This window comes from Furipterus horrens, unplaced genomic scaffold (genome assembly GCF_987537825.1).
Source record: "Furipterus horrens unplaced genomic scaffold, mFurHor1.1.pri manual_scaffold_4, whole genome shotgun sequence".
Classification (NCBI taxonomy): Eukaryota; Metazoa; Chordata; class Mammalia; order Chiroptera; family Furipteridae; genus Furipterus; species Furipterus horrens.
In genome coordinates this window covers 9,230,085-9,249,293 of record NW_028327174.1, presented here as the reverse complement: position 1 = coordinate 9,249,293, position 19,209 = coordinate 9,230,085, and the positions used below count along the sequence as shown (strand labels likewise).

The following is a 19,209-nucleotide window of genomic DNA, read 5'->3' as shown; positions in this document are numbered from 1 at the left end:
GGCAGCCCGGCCAGGCCCTGGAGAGCTCAGACAGGCCCCTGGGTCTGAACAGAAGAAGCCTGTGCCCCGCATCCCCACGAGGCAGGGCAGTCCCCAAGAAGAAGTGGCCTCAGGCAGAAGGAACCTTGGGCAGCCTCAGAGTTTCTCAGACGCCTGGTGGGGACCAAGTAGAGTGTAGCATCCCTGGGGATACATACCACTGGGGACAGATGACAGCAACAACCAGATTGCCACTTGCCTGTCCACTCTCGCCGACAGCTTAGCCCACGGAACCTCCTTGGAATGAGCCAAAACCTCAGGGAAATTTGGAACTGGGGAGAAACCTCAAGGAAACTGAGACTGAGTGTCTGTCCCCCAGCCACGATGAGGATTTCAAACAAAAATTCAGTTGACTTATATATATATTTTAAGAAGTGGTATTTCATGCACGTTGAAGGTACATAAACTGAGATTTTTTTTTTTTAACTTGCTCTGATCAACAAACATTTGTTGAAAGCGCTGAATGAAAGACAAACGACAGTACGTCTCTGCCCTCCTGAGCTTCTGGGCCCTGATCCAACCAGCACACGGGTGTCCCTGACTAGACTGTCAATAGTTTGAGGGCGGGGAGTGCCTTCCTCAACTTGAAATCCTGCACACGTATCTTATGCAGAAGTAAGCGCTCAGCGCCTGGGCGTGCAATTGAATTACTATAAACACATAGAATATTTTTCCAGGCTCCAATATTTTCCCTTCTCTTGCCCTCCCCTCCCCTTCTCTCCCGTCTTTTGAGATGCCAGCGAGTCCCCAAAGCCCAGCAGACGCAGATGGAGGGAGGCGAACCCATCCATGTCACCGTTTGGTGGTGTAGCACAGCTTGGGAAATGAGCCTGTTAGGGTCTGAGATGTGTCTCCATTCAGCGGATAAACTTGGCCCCGTTCAGTGACTGTGAACCTTGGTGTGGTCTGGGGTTTGGGGCAGTGAGGTCGGGCTCATTCCAGGGGGCTGAGCCCTGGTGTGGACACTGGAGGGTGGGGGGCACTCAGGTGCTTGTTCTGGGAACCCCTGGAAATGTATGGGCCCAAGGACTTGGGGCTCCCCAGAGTTAGTGCCCTGCTCATGGCTTGGGCACCCCAATGGACCCAGGTCACCAGACCCTCTTCCACGGCCCCTGTGTACAGCCTCTTCTCAAGCCTGCTCCCTGGCTGCCACAGTCACATGCCAATGTTTTATTCTGGGTCCTCGAAGTAATACTTAGACATCCTGCCCAAGCACTTGGCCTTTGCAGATATGGATTTGTCTCTTGGCTTGCGTTTGTAAGTTATTCCCCTGCATCTGTCCTTGCTCCGTGGCCAGAAGGTCAGCACGTCACTGGCTGGCCGCCTAGTTGTCTCCCTAGCTGGAGTCCCCCCACCTCCTGCCCTGCATTCCAGGCCACTGTTTGAACCCATCTCTGCCACTTATAGCCAGTGTCCTTAGGTCACTCGGGTGGATGTGACTGCCTGACCATCTCCCCTGGTTCTGTGCCCCTGCTTCTGGCACTGATCACACCATATGACAAAGGTCTGTTGACCTCCCCCTTTCCCCACCAGATGAGGCTCTCTCCTCCATCCCCAGTGCCCAGCGTGGCCCCTGCCACTGAGTAGTGCCCTAAGGAAGGCGGTTCCCTGCCCTGTCTCCCCTCCTGCCCTCCCATGCCTCCTACCACAGAGGTCTCAGCATCTTCAATTCCATTATCTGCCTTCTGCTGTTTCCCCCTGGAAGTCCCCCTCATTTGCTCTGGGGTGGAGGTGGGGTGTGTGAAAAACTCCGGACAGAGGCTGTGAGGTTGCAGAGTCTTTTATTAAAACCGGGTGAGTCACCCCACAGCTGAGAAGGCACATGTCTGTCCCAGACACCCCGCACCTCCCTTGGGCTGGGCGTGGCTGCCCCTCCTGCCCGCCTCCCGCAGGCCTCCTCCTCATTACAAAGGGACATTCGGCTGTCTTCAAGGGGCAGGGTGGTGGATCAGCAAATTTTTGTGGCGGGGGCTTAGGTTGCAGCTTGGATTTGGGGTTAAAGGTGAGGGTGCAGGTGTGGGTCAGTTTGGAGGCTGGAAGGACTTGGGTTGGTTGGGGTTTAGGTGAGAGGAGAGTAAGAACAACCCCCACTCTGCAGGCCACAGGGAGCCAGGGGCCACGCCTCTCCCCGGTCCCGAGGTGAGGACGCTCCACAGGGAGCCCTGCCCCAGGCACGGGGACCCACTGAGCACCCCACTGCGCAGCCCCTCTGCCTCTCCCACCCGCCTGTCATACACAAAGCAGACACGCAGAAGCAAACTACACAGCCCTGTGAGATTCGGTCCCCGCCCGCCCCGGGACCTGGGCCCAGGTGGGTGGGGGTGGGAGCTCTGGGGGGCTTAACCCTGGAACCCCAGCTCCTTGTACTTGGCAGCGATGTCATTCCGGAACAGCTCCAGGGCCTTCTTCATGGCTGCCTGGGCGTCGTCGCTGAAGTCCCCGGAGTGCTTGCTCTTCAGAACCTGGATGATGGCCTCCGAGATGAACTGCAGGGAGGGGCCCAGAGGGGAGCAGGTCACTGGGCAGGTGGGAATCAGACCGAGTCCCATCTCCTCCTCCTTCCAGGGCTGTTGACCGAGCACCCCCTGTACACCAGGCACTTCTGAGTGGTGTCCACGGAGTAACTCCTCTAATCCCAGCGACCCGTGAGACAGGGATGGACAGGGGAACTGAGGCCCATCACGGTACCAGCTGTGTGCCCAAGGTCCCGCAGCCAGGTGGGCCGGCGTACCCCCTACCCTCCTCAGCTGGCGCTCGGGGCGAGAACCCCACCACAGCCAGGCAAGAGCTCAGGCACCGCCACCAGCGGATGGAGGGAGGAAGGGAAACGCTCTCGTCCGTGACGTTCCCCAGCATTTGCAGTCAGGAAATCTAGGAAGAAACGACTTCCATTTGCGTGTATGTATCTTTGCATTAACGGCTTAGTATGGTCATTGCTTTAAATAGTCTGTGGGGTACAGGGTGCAGAGCGACACATTTTCTGTGCCAGGCCCAGCCCTGGAGCTCCAAACCTTTAGTGGGAGGGAAGGAGAGAGAGGAGGAGGGAAGGGACCAGGCCTGCGGCTCACACCCAGGACCGTAGAGTCTCACATTGGCATCACCGTCACCGCTGTCTTTATGTAGGAAAATCTACGGCATGGGGCTGCTTTAGAGCTGGCAGGTCTCTGGATGGGAAATGCTCCTGCGCTTTTTCAACAGTTAATCAAGATTCAATGGCAGCCACAGCGTTGGTCGTGGACCAAGTGGGGTCATTTACAGAGGAGAGGCCCAGACGGAGGTCATGCAGCAAGTGGGTGGCAGGGCCAGAGCTCGCACCCAGGGGATTGTGGGCCACTGACCATCAGCGCTGGGGACAGAGCTGGTGACGGCACCATGGCCAGGTTCTCCAATTTTCTCAGTGTGCCTCGGGGTGCAAGTGGCCAGAGCAGGGGGGTGGGAGGCTACGGGCTGAAGGAGACTCCAAGAGGCACAGCACCCAGTAAACATGCGGTTCAAAATCACAGACACCTACCTTTGGGCCTTGATTTGGGGACATGTGTCAAGTTCACTTTTAATATCATAGATGCAACAAAATGAAGTGAGGATTTGGATGCTGTGGAGCAAGCCCTAACCTCGGAGAACTTGAGAGACCCGAGACTCGAGTCCCAGCCCAGCACTGCCCTGACCCACCCCCGTGTGTGACTTCACCTGTAAATGGGGGTTTTGATGACCCCATCAGGACCCCCAAGTCAGCCTTTCCTGAGTCTGTGGCAGAGCCACTCATGTCTAGAAAATTGTGGGACGGGGCAGCTGGACAAGTGAGAAAAGACAGTCGCCCTTGGGGGTCCCCGGGCTCCAGGTGAGAAGGACCGATTTCTTATGAAGAACGCGGAAGGAGGTACATCAGTGAGGGGGGAGCATTTGTGGGGCTCTGTCTTAACTGTCTGCAGTAAATTACATGTGTTGACATCGGCCCAGGTTCTAGTCCCCTCGCCGGTGGTGCTAACCTGGCTACATGGTTTTCCCTCTCAGCCTCAGTTTCTTCATCCCTAGAGAGGGGAGTGGGCCTTCCAGTTGTACTGTGAACCCACCCCAGGCTCCGGGGCCTCAATAGTGGGAGAGAGCCAGGCACTGCCCTTGAGGAGCACAGTTCCAGCCAGAAGACAGCTGGGTAAAGACATAAATTATAACAGAGCTGGGCAGGCGATGTGGCAGGATAAGGATCAAGTGCCTTTGCGGGAGCAGCTGACTGCCCTGTGCAGAGGGGGCGGCTTCTGAGCTGAGCCTCCGACAGGGATTTTTGCCAAGAAAAGATGGGGAGGGCAGGAACCGCAGTAAGCGCAGATCTCAGTGGCATGCCTGGCTCCTCACGTCCAGGGTGCTGAGTGGGTTGGGCAGGCAGCATTGTGTGTGATTGGGGTGAGGGGGCACCGGCAGGGGTTCAGGGAGGAGAGGCTGAAGAGGGTGGTTGTGTTGACTGTTGATGGGGGATATTGTGTCACAGGAATTAAGAGCTTGGGCTCCAGAGCATCACAGATCAACCTCTGCCTCCTGGCTTATTAGCTGTGTGACCCTGGGCAAGCTGCTTAACCTCGCTGAGCCCTCAGTTTCCAAATCCGTAAAAATGGGGATAAAAAAGTTACCTGCTTGGGGCAGAGACTGCTGATTGCCTGCCTAACATCCATTTTCTCCGTCTTCCTTGGTAACAGAACACTACTTGTATTTGGAAGAGCAATGGACTACATTTCTCAGCTCCCCATGCAGGTAGGTGTGATCTTATAACTACTAGACAATGAGGTGCAAGCAAAACAGGGGGATGAGATTTCTGGGACTCCTTAAACTCCTTAAAAGAGAGCCTTCCCCTCCTCCTCCTGCTTCCTCTTTGGAATATGGGCGAGATGGCTGGAGCTCTAGCAGCCGCCTTGGACTATGAGTTAAGTCTGGAGAGCAGAGCAGAAAGAATCTGTATCCCCAGGGCTCCTCTTCCAGTTCTGGGCTCCCTACCTCTGAACTCCTTTTGCATCAGAGGAAAAGAAGACACTGAATGCCGTTCCTAACCTCTTGGGGTAACTGTGAGAATTCCATGCAGTGACCCAGGCACATTCTGTCACCATCGTTCTTGTCTTCATTGCAGCACCAGCCTGCCTGCTGCTGCCATCCCCCAGAGGACGCACCTCTCCATATGTCCCCGAGCTCCCTGGTGCTCCCTGTCACCACGCCCCCTCCCCTTCTAGGACATTCTGAGGCTCTGTCTCTTCATCTGTACATAGGCTGGAACCAATAAAGCCAGCCTGCTCGCCACCCCGCCCCAGAACAGAGCCCCAGCAGTTGAGCTCCTGCCACATGAGTCCTGCATGTTTCCGGCTCCCGTGGCGCAGGGGTTAGGAGCTGGGGTTCTGCAGGGACACACACCTCATGTGAATCCTGGCTCTGCCATCTGCTACCTCTGTGACCACCCATAAGCTACTTAACCTCTCTGTGCCTCGGCTTCCTCATCTGTTGAGTGGGTACGATAATAGTACCTCTCTGTGGAAAGAATGCAAGTTGCACACCCAATATCCACTCGCCCCTTCTTCCTTGCTACTGACATACCGATTTGGGAGAGAAATATATATATAATCTCAGTGACCTCAGGAGGAAAGCAAAGCCCACTTCGCAGGTGAGGAAACCGGAGCACAAAGAACAGTGACATAGGTCACCCAGGGAGTTAGTGGCTGAGCTGGGACTTAAACCCAGATCTCATCCCTCTGCGGCCTCTCCTTCCCTCCTTCCTCTCCCCGGCCCCTGGCCCTGCTTCCCACCTCCAGGTACTTGACAGGGATCTTGTGCTTGGTGGCATGCGACTGGGCCAGGGGCTTCAGCTCCGCCTCATGCTGCCCCTTCTTCTTGAGGATGCCCCCCAGGGCAGTGAGCACGGTGGCACCATGCTTCTTCAGGTCCTCGGATGCCTTCATCTCGTCCTCCGTCTTCAGGTTCTTGAACTTCTCAAACTTGTCCAGGGTCTCAGGGTGCCCCTTAAAGAGACTGTGGGCACAAGGAGGGCTGGAGTCAGAGGCAGGAACATGCAGTGGGGTCTGGAAGCGGCCAGCCTTGAGTTCAAATCCAGACTCCCTCCCTTTCCCAGGCTGTGTGACCTTGGACGGTTCACTTCACCTCTCTGAGCCTCCGCTTTCTCCCCGAGGAATGGGGGTAACTAGTCCCTCCCTATGGAAGTGCTGTGAGGATTAAGTGGGATCATACATGCTGAGCGCCACACAATAAGTGTTGTATAAGTGCTTGCTTGCTATAATTTTTTAAAAAATTAAATTTATTGGGGTGACATTGGTTAATAGGTCAAATAGATTTCAGGTCTGTTACTGTTTTTATTATCTCCTTCTTCATTGTTACCGTGAGAGGCAGGAAGGAAAGACATCACTGCCTTGCACCCTGGCCTCACCCCAGTTTTCTCTAAGTAGTTGGGAGAGTAGATGTCTCAGTAGCATCAAGGGAGGAGCAGAGATGGGGGCCAAAGGACTCTGGATTTTTGAGCACCTGCCGTGGGCCAGGCCCTGTGCAAGCTCTGCATTTCCCTCAGGGCCCAATTGTCCCCACTCTACAGGTGAGGGAATGGCCGCTTGGAAGTGTGGGTCCTAGTTCAATGTTACAGGGCTGGTGAGCAGAGGAGCCAGACTGAAATCAGGTCTGAGTGACTCAAAATGCAGTCCCCGCTGGGGACCATCTCTGCAGCTTCCTGCCTAGGGATCACTGTTGGGCTGCTTGAATACTCCCAGCTATGGGAGGCTCCCTACCTGCTGTGAGAGCCGGCCCACGCCGGAGCAGCTCCCAGGCTCAGAAAGCTCTTGCTTACTTTGAGCCCCGGCTCTGATCCCCTGCACCTCCCACCTCCCTCACAGTACAGGTGGCGAGGGGCCCTGGGCGGAGCTGCCAGCCAAAGACCAGGGACCCCGTGAGCTGGCCGCAGAGGGATTCTGCCCGTGATCCTGAGCCTACACCTCCTGCCCTGGACCTCAGTCTTTCCTGCTGCAAAGAGGCTGGTGTGGGGAGTCACACCTGGCCCTGGGGAGGGGTGAATTTCCCCCATTTTACTAGCGGGCCAACAGAAGACCACAGCGGTAAGTGACTAACCCGGGGTCACATGGCCAGTCGTGACAGAGCCCAGACCCAAACCCAGCATTGGGTGTTTCCGTTGCTCACTCTCTCACCCGGGGTTGCACGCTGAATGTTTATAGAAGTAACTCTGCCTGCCCAGGCTTTCTCCCATCCCGTCTAGTGGCTTCAGTTCCTTGAAAGTTTCCTCTTTTGTAGCTTCCTGGCTCTGTGACACCCTTAACCCTGACTGTGGACACACCCCAGTTTGCACAAGTATCTTCCAGCACACACCTCTACCCACATGCACGCACACATAGACACACACACACAAGCATGTACCACATAGCACAAACAGGGAGCACTCCCTCCCCGCAGGAGCTATCTCCACCCCTCTCCACAACCCCAGCTTTCCCAGAAAGCCCAGGGCTGTCCACAGCCATGGCCAATGTCACCACCTCACCCTGGGGCCCAGGCCAAGCCTGGGTGTCACTGACAGCTCATCTCTGGCACCTTTCACCCAAGGGTCTGCACGTAGCTCCTGGCTATTATTATCTGGTGACAATGATCCTGGAACTCCTGCCTGACAAAGCGAGACCCTGCACCCGCAGGCAGAGGCCCGATGCCAGGACACGGGAAGGAGATTGTCTGGGGCGGAAGGGGGTCGAGGACTTGGGATCCAAAGGGGCCAGAGATCTAAGACATTTTGGGAGTCCCCCAGATATCCCAGAGAAAGAACATGGGACTGAGAATTTTGGAAGTGGGGTTCTGACCCCAGCTCTGTCTGCACTGTGCTGTGTGAATTTAAAGAAGCTACTCAAACTCTCTGGGTCTTAGTCCACCCATCTGTAAACCACAAGGGTTGGTCTAGCTGATTTCTCAGCTAACAAAGTCTTAAACATTTGCTGTTCCCTCCTCCTCCTCATCATGTCCACACTCATCATCTGCTCCATCCTCATCATCCTCGTCACCACCTCCACCCCAGCAGCAGTGGAATTGTTAGGGTCAGGACGCTTTGGTTCTGCCTGCAGCTGCCTTCGCTGTCTCGGACTCCTGGGCCACTTTTCCCCTCTGTCATGAGAATTATTGTCCACCGGCAGTGACCCTCAGATTTTTCATGACCTTGAAATCTTTTGCTCAAATGCAAAAGTGAATGAAGCAGGAAAAGTCTGGGCAAGAGAAGGAAAGACAGGGGCCTGGAGCCCATCCAGCGGCGCCCTTCACCCTGAACTGCCACTCCCGGAATTAGATTCTTCCAATGCCCTTCCAGCTTCTGTGTTCTAGAACTTGACGATCATACACTTGCAGTGGCGCGCTCGGCATTTTGTTAACAGACTCAGCTGAACCACAGTGCCCTCTGTTATAATCAGACACGTGGGAGAAATGACCCTTCCAGGTTCATTCTCTGGAGCAGAACCAAGAGGCCGGGTCACACGGGGCCATTGGCAGCCTGGGAGTTTGCACTCTGTCCCCTCCCCCTCCCCATGCCCCGAACATCGAGAAGGCAGAACCAGTTGTCATGGTCTCTGCATGTCCTGCAGCCTAAGATGTGACAGGGCAGCAGGCCCTCTGGAGCTTTAAGGGGCCACCAGCCTTAGACATCACATCTTGTCCCTGGCCCTTGGCCCATGGCAGGACTCTCTGATCTACCCTGGGAGGGGAGAAAATGTTTCTCCTGATGATACAATACCCCAAGTCTCCTTCAAGACATCCAGTCACTACCTTGGGGCTAGCAGTCCCATGTCACCTTGGAAAGACCCCTGCTCTGCAAAGTGGTCTCCCATCCCAACTACCTACCCTGCCCCGCTCCAATAGTGGGGCAGACCATGAACTTGGAGGAAGCTAGGGCATGAGGGCAGGGAGGATCTCAGAGACCACTCAGCCAAGAGGGAAATAGGACCCAGAAAGGACTAGTGACCTGTTCAAGGTCACGCAGTAAATTGGTGGCTGAAGGGTTGATGTCAACTTGGTGGGGCAGGACATGTTGCAGCCCCAGCAGCCAGATGACAGAGACAGAAGGAGAAAGACATAAGAAAATACCCTAAGAGAACTTCCTGAACTGTCCTTCCTTTAGCGGTTCCAGTGTGGGCCACTGAAGGCTTAAACTTCAAGTACCAGATATCCCAGGACTGGTCGTGCTCCCCAGGCACGGGAACTAGAAATGGGTGAAGCCCCAGGAAGACGGAAAGGGCATCTGAGTGCAGGGGAAGACCTGCTCTGGCTCAGACGGAGGGAGAAGTTCATCTGTAAATTAAAGTGCAAAGGCCAATCCATTTACTCGTGGCAACCCTGCAGCCCTTCCTCCCAATGCAAAACTGTTGATTTATACCCTATTAGGTATTTGTCTGGACTTTCCCAGAGCACGAGAGAAGGGGCCAGGAGAAGAGGGGAGTTGATCACCATTTGGGGTAGCAGGCAATGGGACGGACGATGAGATACTGTTTACAAGCCAAAAGCCACCCTCCATATAAAAACCTTGGACTTTCCCCCAACTTTGGTTTATTCTGGAGCCCCTTGCTGTAGGAGACAAGATGTGTTTGCAGACCACACCATTCTGAGCTCTCAGATTCAAGACATACTCAAAGTCAAAAGTCATCTATTTTCTAATTATAATACCGTAAAGGTCCCTGGGCGGGGCTTCATCTGGAACAGTTATTAACATCGTCTGGAACTCTATATGCCAGGAGCTGTGCCGGGCCCCTTACATGCATCATCTTATTCAGTTCTCACTTCTGCTCTGTCATGCACATATTAGCATTTTCCCCATCGCACAGGAGGAGAGATCGAGGCTCAGAGAGGTTGTGTGTCTTCCCACAGCTCCCACAACTGCTCAGTGGCAAAGGCAGGTCTAGTGCTACATGTCTTATCTTGAAGCCCAGATCTTAGCCTTGAGAGTTTATAGACTTTAATGGGCTTTTGACTCTGGGGGACATCCATCCCCTCTCAGGTCCTTTGTGTCCTCATCCAGTAAGTGAGGCAGCTGGATAAGATCTCTCAGGGCCCTTGTTAACTCTGACTGTCTCTAGGCATTCAGGGTTTGATCATCAAGCATCTCACAGTTGTGAGATGCATCCCCTTTCCTGTTCTGATTCTTATCCCTGACACTTAAGAACAAAGGAGAACCAATGAGGGGTTTTCACAAACCCAGCTAACACAGCCAACTGGTCAACCCCAGGGCAAACGTTCCATCTTGCGATCAACCACCCTTGATCTTTGGGAAGCAGGTGACATGACAATGGAATTTCTTCCTTTTACCTGATGAGGACCTCTTGCCCATGGCCCGGGATGTCAGCCTCCACCTTCCCCCAGATAGCCAGCACCGCCTGCCATTCCCCGTCGCTGAGCCCCATGGCGTAGTCTGAAGAAGACAGAAAGAGCAGGTGTAGGCTGACCGGGTGTCCTGGGCCTGACAGCTGGGGTTTGAGGCTGCCTGGCTCCAAAGGGGTTTTATACCTTCCTGGATGCTTGACACAGATCACTTGACAGCTTGCTCACTCTCCCCCCCCCGCCCCCCACAACCCCCGCCTTCGTGCAGGGGTCTAATCTTTTCCTTTCTCTAGCCCTCACATGGAAGCTATTTTGGGGCAGGTGCCATTGTGGGGAGGTAGGACAACTCAGGCCACATGGAGGAGGGGGTGGTTGTGTGTGTGGAAAGAGTGGGGAGGAGGTTGGGCCATAGTCTGGATTCTCAACGGCCAGCAGAAAGGGCACCACCACGGCCGATGCCAGCAGCCTGAAACCCAACTCTGCCTGCCGTCAGCCGTCCGGAGAGGGACTGTCATGCTCCTCAGCCTGGGCAGCCGGGGCCGGGGCTGGCGCTGGGGCGGCCTCCTTGTCCACGGTCTTCCCACTTTGCCAGAACGCCCCTCACCCAGCCAGGAGCGCTGGGAAGGAGCCTGGGTGGTTTTATGCTTATAGCTGGCAAACCCAGACAAATCCGTGGCCTCTCGGAATCTGAATTTTTCTCACTTTACCCAGAAACTGGCTTCCTGGGCCTTGCTCAAATATTTCCCTCTGAACAGTTTTGCTTGATGTACTTCCTCAAGGCAGGCACCTCCGTGCATCTGTCTGTGGTCCTTTTGTATCACTCACCTCACCACGTCGTATTTCATTTTTTTCTCTTGGGCTCAGAGACTGTGCTGGAAGCCAGCCCCTATTCCAAGCCCCTTACTTTTGGTAACTCCTCAGGATGGGCACTGACATTATCCCTATTGAATCAAGGGAAAGTTGGACAAACTGGTCACAGTCACACAGCTAGTCCATGGAGCTAGAATTTGAACCCGGGAATAGAGCCCTCGAGTACCTTACTTTGATGTTCACGTGGGCAAGGGCTACGTCTTACGCATATGTGTTTCTCTTGGACCTCACACAGGTGCTCGTACCAGGTCTGAACTGAATCAATGTTCATTCAATAAAAAGATGGGTGGCCTTGCAAGGAAGGCAAGTGAAGATAATTGGCCTTCTTTAAATCCATCCTTCATCATCCATCCCCCATCCATCCTTCCACCTACTCACCCACCCATTCATCCATCCATCCATCCATCCACCCGTCCATCCGTCCCCCATCACCTATCCACCAACCCATCCATTCATTTATCCATCTTTCATCTGTCCATCCATTCATCCAACACACAGTTATAAAGTACCTACTGTGTGTCAGAATCTGTTCTACATGAGGAGGACAACAAAATCAGATAAAACACATCTGTATTCAAGAAACTCCCAGTCTCCTTGGGCAGATAAGTAAGAGGAATAAAATGACAGTATAGTTTATCTATAGCTACACGCAAGGTATACACGAACCCTTTCTTCCTTGTACACAGGCTTTTACAGTTTACAAAGTGCCTCCCTGGGCGGGATTACAGTGAGTCTTCACAACGGCCCTGCAGGGGAGCATCACCCATTGTACAGCTGTGGGCAGTGAGGCTCAGAAAGAATGAGCAAACTCGCTGACTGTCCTGGGCCAGTGCTGTTAGACATGTCAGTTACGACTGTCCTACACACACAGCTCTTTCTAACAGTAACTGTCCTGCCCTAGCCCCTGCTGAGGGGCAGGCGCAGCAGTTGTGTGCTCCCCGCAATGGGCTGCCTGACCCATCTGATTGAACCAGAGCTGGCCCCTGGCCTGAGACCACCAGGGCAGGGCTCTCTCCCACAGCCAATGTTGTTAGCGACGTCAGTCAGATGCCCCCTTCAAAATATGAACAAGGACGCTGGGAAAGTATCGACTAGGCGATAGGAAATGCGAGGTCAAAGAGAGTCGGTTTCGTGACCAGCCCCAAGTAAGAGTCCCAAACCTAGAGCTGCTCCCTGCAACCTTGGGTCTGGAATGTCCTCCGTGCTGACCTGTTACCTCCTTGCCAGGCCCAATTACTATTCGAGGATCACCGTGACCTGCCACTTGCTATATGCCCCCACCCCCGCGGTGTATTCTTTCAATGAGCCCTATTTATTTATTGAGTCAGCTGGTTCCTACGACCAAAAGGGTCAGGCACCCGTCCCTGACAACCTGCTTAGAAGTCACACAGGAGTCTTAACCCAGGACTGCAAGCCGGTTGACCTCCAGAAGCTCTCCAGCTTTAACAGTGAAAGATGCAGTAGCAAAATGAGTAGCTAAAAATGCCACAGGGATTTTTCAGGGGGGTGGGTGGCTATCATTTGTTCATTCGTTCATTCATTCATTCATTCATTCATTCAACAGCCTGGAGCTGAGGGCCCGCTCTGTGCCCGGCCCAGGAGCAAAAGGAAAGGCAACTCTGAGAGGATCTGCTCAGACCCTCAGCAGCTTCAGCCCCTGCTTCTGGTCACTTGCTGGGGGGTGAGCCCGGCAGTGTGGCAGGGCAGGGCAGGGCAGGGCTGGTTATTTTCCCACCTGGCTGTCGGGGAACCAAGATTTGGAGGCTGGGAAGCTGGAGAGCTGAAAACCAAACTCGATCTACAGCTTTCCTCCCATCTGCAGCCCCTGAGCTGTCTGGGGCCAGCCTGGGTATTTAAAATCTCATCAACTCATTACTGATGCTGAAGTGTTTAATATGGAGCTGTCACCCCTTGGCAGGCACCCGCATTGACTGGCACACTCGTGGAAACCTGTGGCTTTGAAGTGGATGAACCTTTTAAGTTTTACCATTTAAGCTAATAGGCAGGAGCCGACATCTGTTTGTACGTACACATCTCTACAACAGGACAGGCGCTGTCTCACGGTTGCTATGGCTACCTGGAGCCACTGGCTCTGTTTGGGGGCTATAATTATCCCTGTGGCAGCCTTCAAGTGGCCAGAGCAGGGAAGCTGGAAGCGCATGAAATAGGAAAGCCACGCTGCCGTTGCGTGCACGACCTTCTGCAGCCTTGCACGCTCATGTCACACATGCACACGCACAGACAGGGCAGTGTGACAGCCAGTGGGACCAAACTGGACCCCACCACCTCAGACCCACCCCTTCTCTTTTTTCTGTTTCATGCCACCAACTCCTTTGAATGAGGCAATCTGAGACTTGTAGAATCATCCTCAAGTCTGCAAATTCTGGAGTTTTGAGACCCCAGAATTAGGATTCTAGAGTGCCAAAGTCTTCAACTTTCACCACTCTGGAAACTTGGGTTCTAGATTCCAGAATCATAGAAAGATCTAGAATTATAGGGCCACAGTATCCTAAAGCTTATAGGGACCTTCAATGGTATCTTGTCCAAGTCCCCAGTAACAGCAGCAATTCTTCCTACACATCACAATCAAGCAGCTGCTTGAATACTCCCAGGAGCAGTGAGCTCACTACCGAAAGCTTTAGTGTCTTCTTTATATTGAACTCTAATATGCCTTCTTGTGATGCTGCTCCCTTGTCCTGGCTCTGCTGGCTCCTTGGGTGTGTAGAGGACCAGCTGGGCCTCTCTCATGAGGGGAACTGCAGGTTCACCTAAGACTTTCCTTGTCCAGACCAAACACCCCCAGGACTTCAACTGAGCACCCTCCCCTGACCACATGAACCAGGAGCCTGTCTGGTGGGAAAGGACGGGCTGTGCTCTTCAGCATCTGGCAACTCCCACCTCTCATCACAGACATGCATGGAGAGGACTTCCTAGCAAGGGCTTCCAGCACCCAGCACTCAGGTTTGAGTCCCCAGGTGGATGCACACCAGGCACCTCTCTTTTAAGGGACACAACCCAGCCAGGTGACCTGGGAATGGCTAGTCCTTGAGCCTTCCACAACTCCTCGCAGTGACTTGAGGGGATTACACTTCAAGATACCCCCAAAGGGAATCCATGATGGACACAATGAGAACACTTGGGCTCTTCAAAGCCAGAGGTCCCCTCAAACTTGACCGTTGCTCTTCCTCCTCCTCCGGGGAGGCCACCCCTTGGGAGGAAGCTGGGACAGTGCCCCCCTCCTGCCTGGGTCGGCACGCTCCTTCCTGTCAGGGTCTGCCCTCCTGGACCTGAGCCACGCCAGACTCAAAGCAGGGCGGGTCCCGGAGCCTGCAGCACACATCTGAGGCTATCAGGGGGGCAGCAGGACCTCCTAGCTTGTCCCAGACCTCACTTGGGCCCACCACCCACTCCTCCCAGCCCCGGGCAGGCACCGTACTGACCAGGTCTCCCCCTCTCCCCAGCTGTCCTCCTAGGCCCCCAGCCAGACAGCGAGGCTGGGGGTGAGGAGAGGTGTCTGATAGCAGCGAGGGAGAGGCACAGGGAACTAAAAATACAGCTCCATGGTAAGACTTCTCCTCTCCCTGGAGGCCCAGAGGGGCTTATGGAGGGGGGCTGGCGGGGACACAGGATCCCAATATTCCAGGCAACAGGTGTAGCCTGGGGACACTGTCTCCCTTCCCCTTCTCTTTCCTCCCAGTCTTGGAATGGCTCCTGCAGCCCTACCTTGCACCTGTCACCTGGATGGAGCCCAGCCCCACCTCCACAGTACCCCCATGTCCTTTCTCCCTCCCTTCCTAGCCCATTCCGGCTCCCCTTCCGGGAATCTTCCCCTGCCCCCAACTCCACCCCCTTCCCAGCATGCGTGCCCTCTTACCTACTCTGGGCTCCACCACGGGAGCAGCTTGTCACCTCTCTCTGCTTTGGGGTGCAGCTCCCCAATGTTACCCTGGGAGCTTCCTCAGAAGCAGAAATGGAGAAGCCACAGACATCCACTGTACTTACTGCACTCCAGGGACACTGCCCTTCCCGGCAGCTCTTTTCCACAGACGTTTTTATAAACCTCGCTGAACACACAAGGAGACTGAGGCACAGAGAGGTTAAGTCACTTGCCCAATGTCACACAGCTAGGAAATGCCACACATGCAATTTGAACCCAGGCAGAGTTTGGGCTTCCAACTAGAAACTGGTCTAATTTTGGGGGTCCTTCCTCTTCCCGCTCTCACCTTTACGATAGCACCCAGCAAAGGGCCCGGTCAGGAAGCTCTTTGAATGTTTATTCTACTGAACTGAGTGGTCCAGGGTCTTGGCTTCCTGGGAGTAAAGGCAAAGACGACTGCGAGGCCGGCAAATGGGAGGCCCTGCTGCCATCTAGTGGCGGCAATGAGAACAGTTTCTCTCTCTGGCTCCGCCCCTTCCACGCTCCCTTTGGTCACTGGCCAGGTAGGGGGTCGTCTTCATCTGTGTATTCATGGCATCGACCAGGGACGGTTTTCCAAGTTATTAAAAAGTGAACACGCCATGGGCCTCGCTCTCAAGGGACTCAAAGTCGAGTGGAGGAAACAGCCCGGAGGGATTGGGAACACAACAGAGATTTGAGCAAAGGACTATGGGAGGGCGAGAACGGGCCGAGGTCCACGGGGAGAAGACCTGCTGGCAGAGGTGACCATCGGCCGGAGCTAACAGTACGGGGGAGCGTTCTGCAGGGTCTTCTAAGCAGAGACAGCAAATGGTGAGTGCGCTGTAATGCACACGGATACCAAGTGAAACTGTTGTGTACCTGAAACTTATATAATGTTATTAACCAATGTCACCTCAACAAAAACAGATAAATTAAACCGGAAAAGAGCTGGAAGTTCCATTACTTAGAGAGAAGGGAAGACAGGAAATTGAATGTAAACTGGGAAGTTCAGCCACTGGAGTTGTGAAAAGCAGGACCTAGGCAGGGAAGTACAAATATTTTGGTGCTTCTGTGGTGGAACCAGGAAGGGAGGGAGGGAAGATGTGGCCAGAGAGGTAAACTGAGGCCAACCACAGAGGGGGGCTGGGGAGCCACAAGAGTACGGGGCCCCCCAGTACCCACTGAGGGGGTTCAAGCAGGGGCCGGCCATGGTCTGGTTTGCTGTCCTAGGACCACCGCGCTAGGTGCAGATGGGAATACGTGATGGAGGGTTGTGTCTGGAGGCGGGGGACAGTCCTGCCCGACAGTGTATTATATACATGTCCATGCATGCAGCGAAGTCGGGGGTTGTACAGTGCATGCCGTCCGCCCCCCGCCGTAAACCCTACCCCTGACATTTCACTAGCGTTATCACATTTCTGTGTACCCCCACACAGCCATCAGTGTTCCTCATTTTTGTGGCAGTTCACAGCGAATTGCAGACTCTGTCCCACCATGTCCTCCTAAATACCCCAGTGTGCATGTCCTGAATAAGACTTCAATGTCTGCATTTTTAAGTATATTTTATTGATTATGTTGTCCCAATTTTTTTCCCCTTTGCTTCCCTCTGCCCAGTACCCCCTTCCCTCCAGCAGTCCCACCCCACTCAGTTCATGCCCATGGGTCGTGCATATAAGTTCTTTGGCCTCACCCGTTCCTATATTATTCTTAACTTCCCCCTGTCTATTTTGTACCATCCGACTATGCTTCTTAATTCCTGCACCATTCCTCCATTTCTTCCCCTTCCCCTTCCCAGCTGATAACCCTCCAAATGATCCCCATACCTATGATTCTGTTCCTATTCTGGTTGTTTGTTTAGTTGGCTTTTGTCCTTATTTTTTAGATTCAGTTGTTGATAGTTGTGAGTTTGTTGTCATTTGAATGTTGATAGTTCTGATCTTTTTCTTAAATAAGTCCCTTTAATATTTCATAGAATAATGGTTTGGTGATGATGAACTCCTTTAGCTTTACTTTGTCTGGGGAGCACTTCATCTGCCCTTCCATTCTAAATGATAGCTTTGCTGGATAGAGTAGTCCTGGTTGTGGATCCTTGCTTTTCATCACATTGAATACTTCTTGCCAGCCCCTTCTTGCCTGCAAAGTTTCTTTTGAGAAATCAGCTGACAGTCTTATAGGAACCCCTTTGTAGGCAACTCTCTGCTTTTCCCTTGCTGCTTTTAAGATTCTCTCTTTATCTTGAATCTTTGGCATTTTAATTATGATGTGTCTTGGTGTAGTTCTCCTTGGGTCTAGCTTGTTTGGGACTCTCTGTGCTTCCTGGACTTGTATGTCTATTTCCTTCGCCAGATTTGGGAAGTTTCCCTTCATTATTTTTTTATTTAAGCTTTGAATTTCTTGCTCTTCCTCTTTTCCTTCTGGCACCCCTATGATTCAGATGTTGGCATGTTTAAAGTTGTCCCAGAGGTTCCTAAGCCTCTCCTCATTTTTTTCAATTTTTGTTTCCTCATTCTGTACTGGTTGACTGTTTATTTCTTCCTTATGTTCCAAATCATTGATTTGAACCCCGGTTTCCTTCCCTTTACCATTGGTTTTGTGTGGACTTTCTTACATTTCACTTAGCATAGCCTTCACTTCTTCCCTTATGTGTTTGCCATACTTAAGCATATCTGTCAAGTCTGTGAGCATCTTTATCACCAGTGTCTTGAACTCCACGTCTGTTAGGTTGTCTATCTCTTCATCTGTTAGGTTGGCTATCACCTTGTTGCTTAGTTCTCCCACTGGAACCTTGATCTGTTCCCCCTTTTGGGCCATACTTCTCTGTCTCCTCATCTTGAGAGGCTCCTGCATTTGTTTACCTCTGTGTCTTAGGTAGAGCTGCTGCACCTGTTAGGTTGTAAGGGGCGGGGCCTTAAGAGTTCGTCAGTATGAGCGACCCATTTCACCATGTTGTGGTGCTGTGGGGGGGGGGTCTGAGGGGAACAATGCCGCTTGCTCAGCACTTTTCCCTTTTTCAGGCACCTCTCTCACTTCCATGTGGGACTGGCGCCCCTCTAGTTGTTGCCCCGGCTGTCATTCCCAGAGTGGATGGCCCTGTGGACATTCTAGGACTGTGGGGGCCTTTTAAACAAGCGGACTCTGCTGAGAGACCAGCAGTTTCTTCCTCTGCCCCAACCCCCACTGGTTTGCACAGTCAGAAGCAATGAGGCTTTATTTTCCCTGATGCTGGGACTGTGAGCTGTGCGGTCTGGTGTGGGGCTGGGAGCACTCCCCAGGTGTCCCTCCTGACTTTTTAAAATGTGACTGCACTTTTCAGCTGGCCCACTGCTGCTGCCGCCACCACACCACGTCCTCTCCACCCCGGCTCTGCCCCTCCTACCTGTCTGGATGAGTATTTCTTCTTTATATCTTTGTTTGTTGGACTTCCATGCAGCTCAGTTTTCTGGAACTTCTAATTGTCTCTAGTTTCGAGGTAGTTGTAGTCCTTCCTAGTTGTGGAGAGAGACACAGTGTGTGTGTCTAGGCCTCCATCTTGGCCAGATGTCAGTCCAATGTTTGCATTTTTTATTTTGATGTCTCATTTCCATCTGATGCAATGCACATGTCTGAAGTGTACATTTGCTTCACTTGGACGAATTCATGCACCTGTGTAAGCCAAACCTCCTATCAGAATACAGAACATTATCATCACACCAGAAAGTTCCCACATGCCCCTTCTGGCTCAGTCCCCACCCTCACCACCTCTCAGAGGTGACCTCTGTCTAGATGTTTTGTTCTGTTCAGGGGAAGGAGATCTATAAGAGCCTGCTGTGGTACCCATGTCTGGGGTGGAGGCAGGGCAGAGGGAGAAGAGGAGGGCGAGGCTCTGCAGGGGAGGCTGGGGAGAGGGGAGTGCATTATGGCTGAATGATGGTGTTGCCATTTACTAAGGTGGGAGGGGACAAATCTCCCTGGGGACAGAAGCATCTGAAGTGTGTGCAGGACAGCTATCTAGCAGACGTGAGGATACATGTGCTTCTCAGGGGCTTGCCCTGTTCTTTGGCAGGTGGCCCAGGGAATTGGTGATGTTTCTG

General features: G+C 53.3%; 1 protein-coding gene across 1 annotated transcript; it reads right to left on the bottom strand.

The window, feature by feature from the left end:
• Positions 1-1,803: 1,803 nt before the first annotated feature.
• MB (myoglobin) lies at positions 1,804-10,539 on the bottom strand. Its single transcript, XM_090272536.1, has 3 exons — positions 10,360-10,539; positions 5,820-6,042; positions 1,804-2,525 (listed from the first exon to the last, which is right to left on the bottom strand). Exons 1-3 carry the CDS (start codon positions 10,452-10,454, stop codon positions 2,379-2,381), a joined length of 465 nt encoding a protein of 154 aa, XP_090128662.1. The 5' UTR covers positions 10,455-10,539; the 3' UTR covers positions 1,804-2,378.
• Positions 10,540-19,209: the final 8,670 nt, after the last annotated feature.

What these genes read in the sequence shown, in the direction of transcription:
- MB (XM_090272536.1), bottom strand. Translation starts at nt 10,454, where the DNA reads ATGGGGCTCAGCGACGGGGAATGGCAGGCGGTGCTGGCTATCTGGGGG. An exon ending in GGGCAAGAGGTCCTCATCAG is followed by an intron (nt 6,043 to 10,359) that starts GTAAAAGGAAGA and finishes TTGTGCCCACAG; the next exon opens with TCTCTTTAAGGGGCACCCTG. An exon ending in TCCCTGTCAAGTACCTGGAG is followed by an intron (nt 2,526 to 5,819) that starts GTGGGAAGCAGG and finishes CCCTCCCTGCAG; the next exon opens with TTCATCTCGGAGGCCATCAT.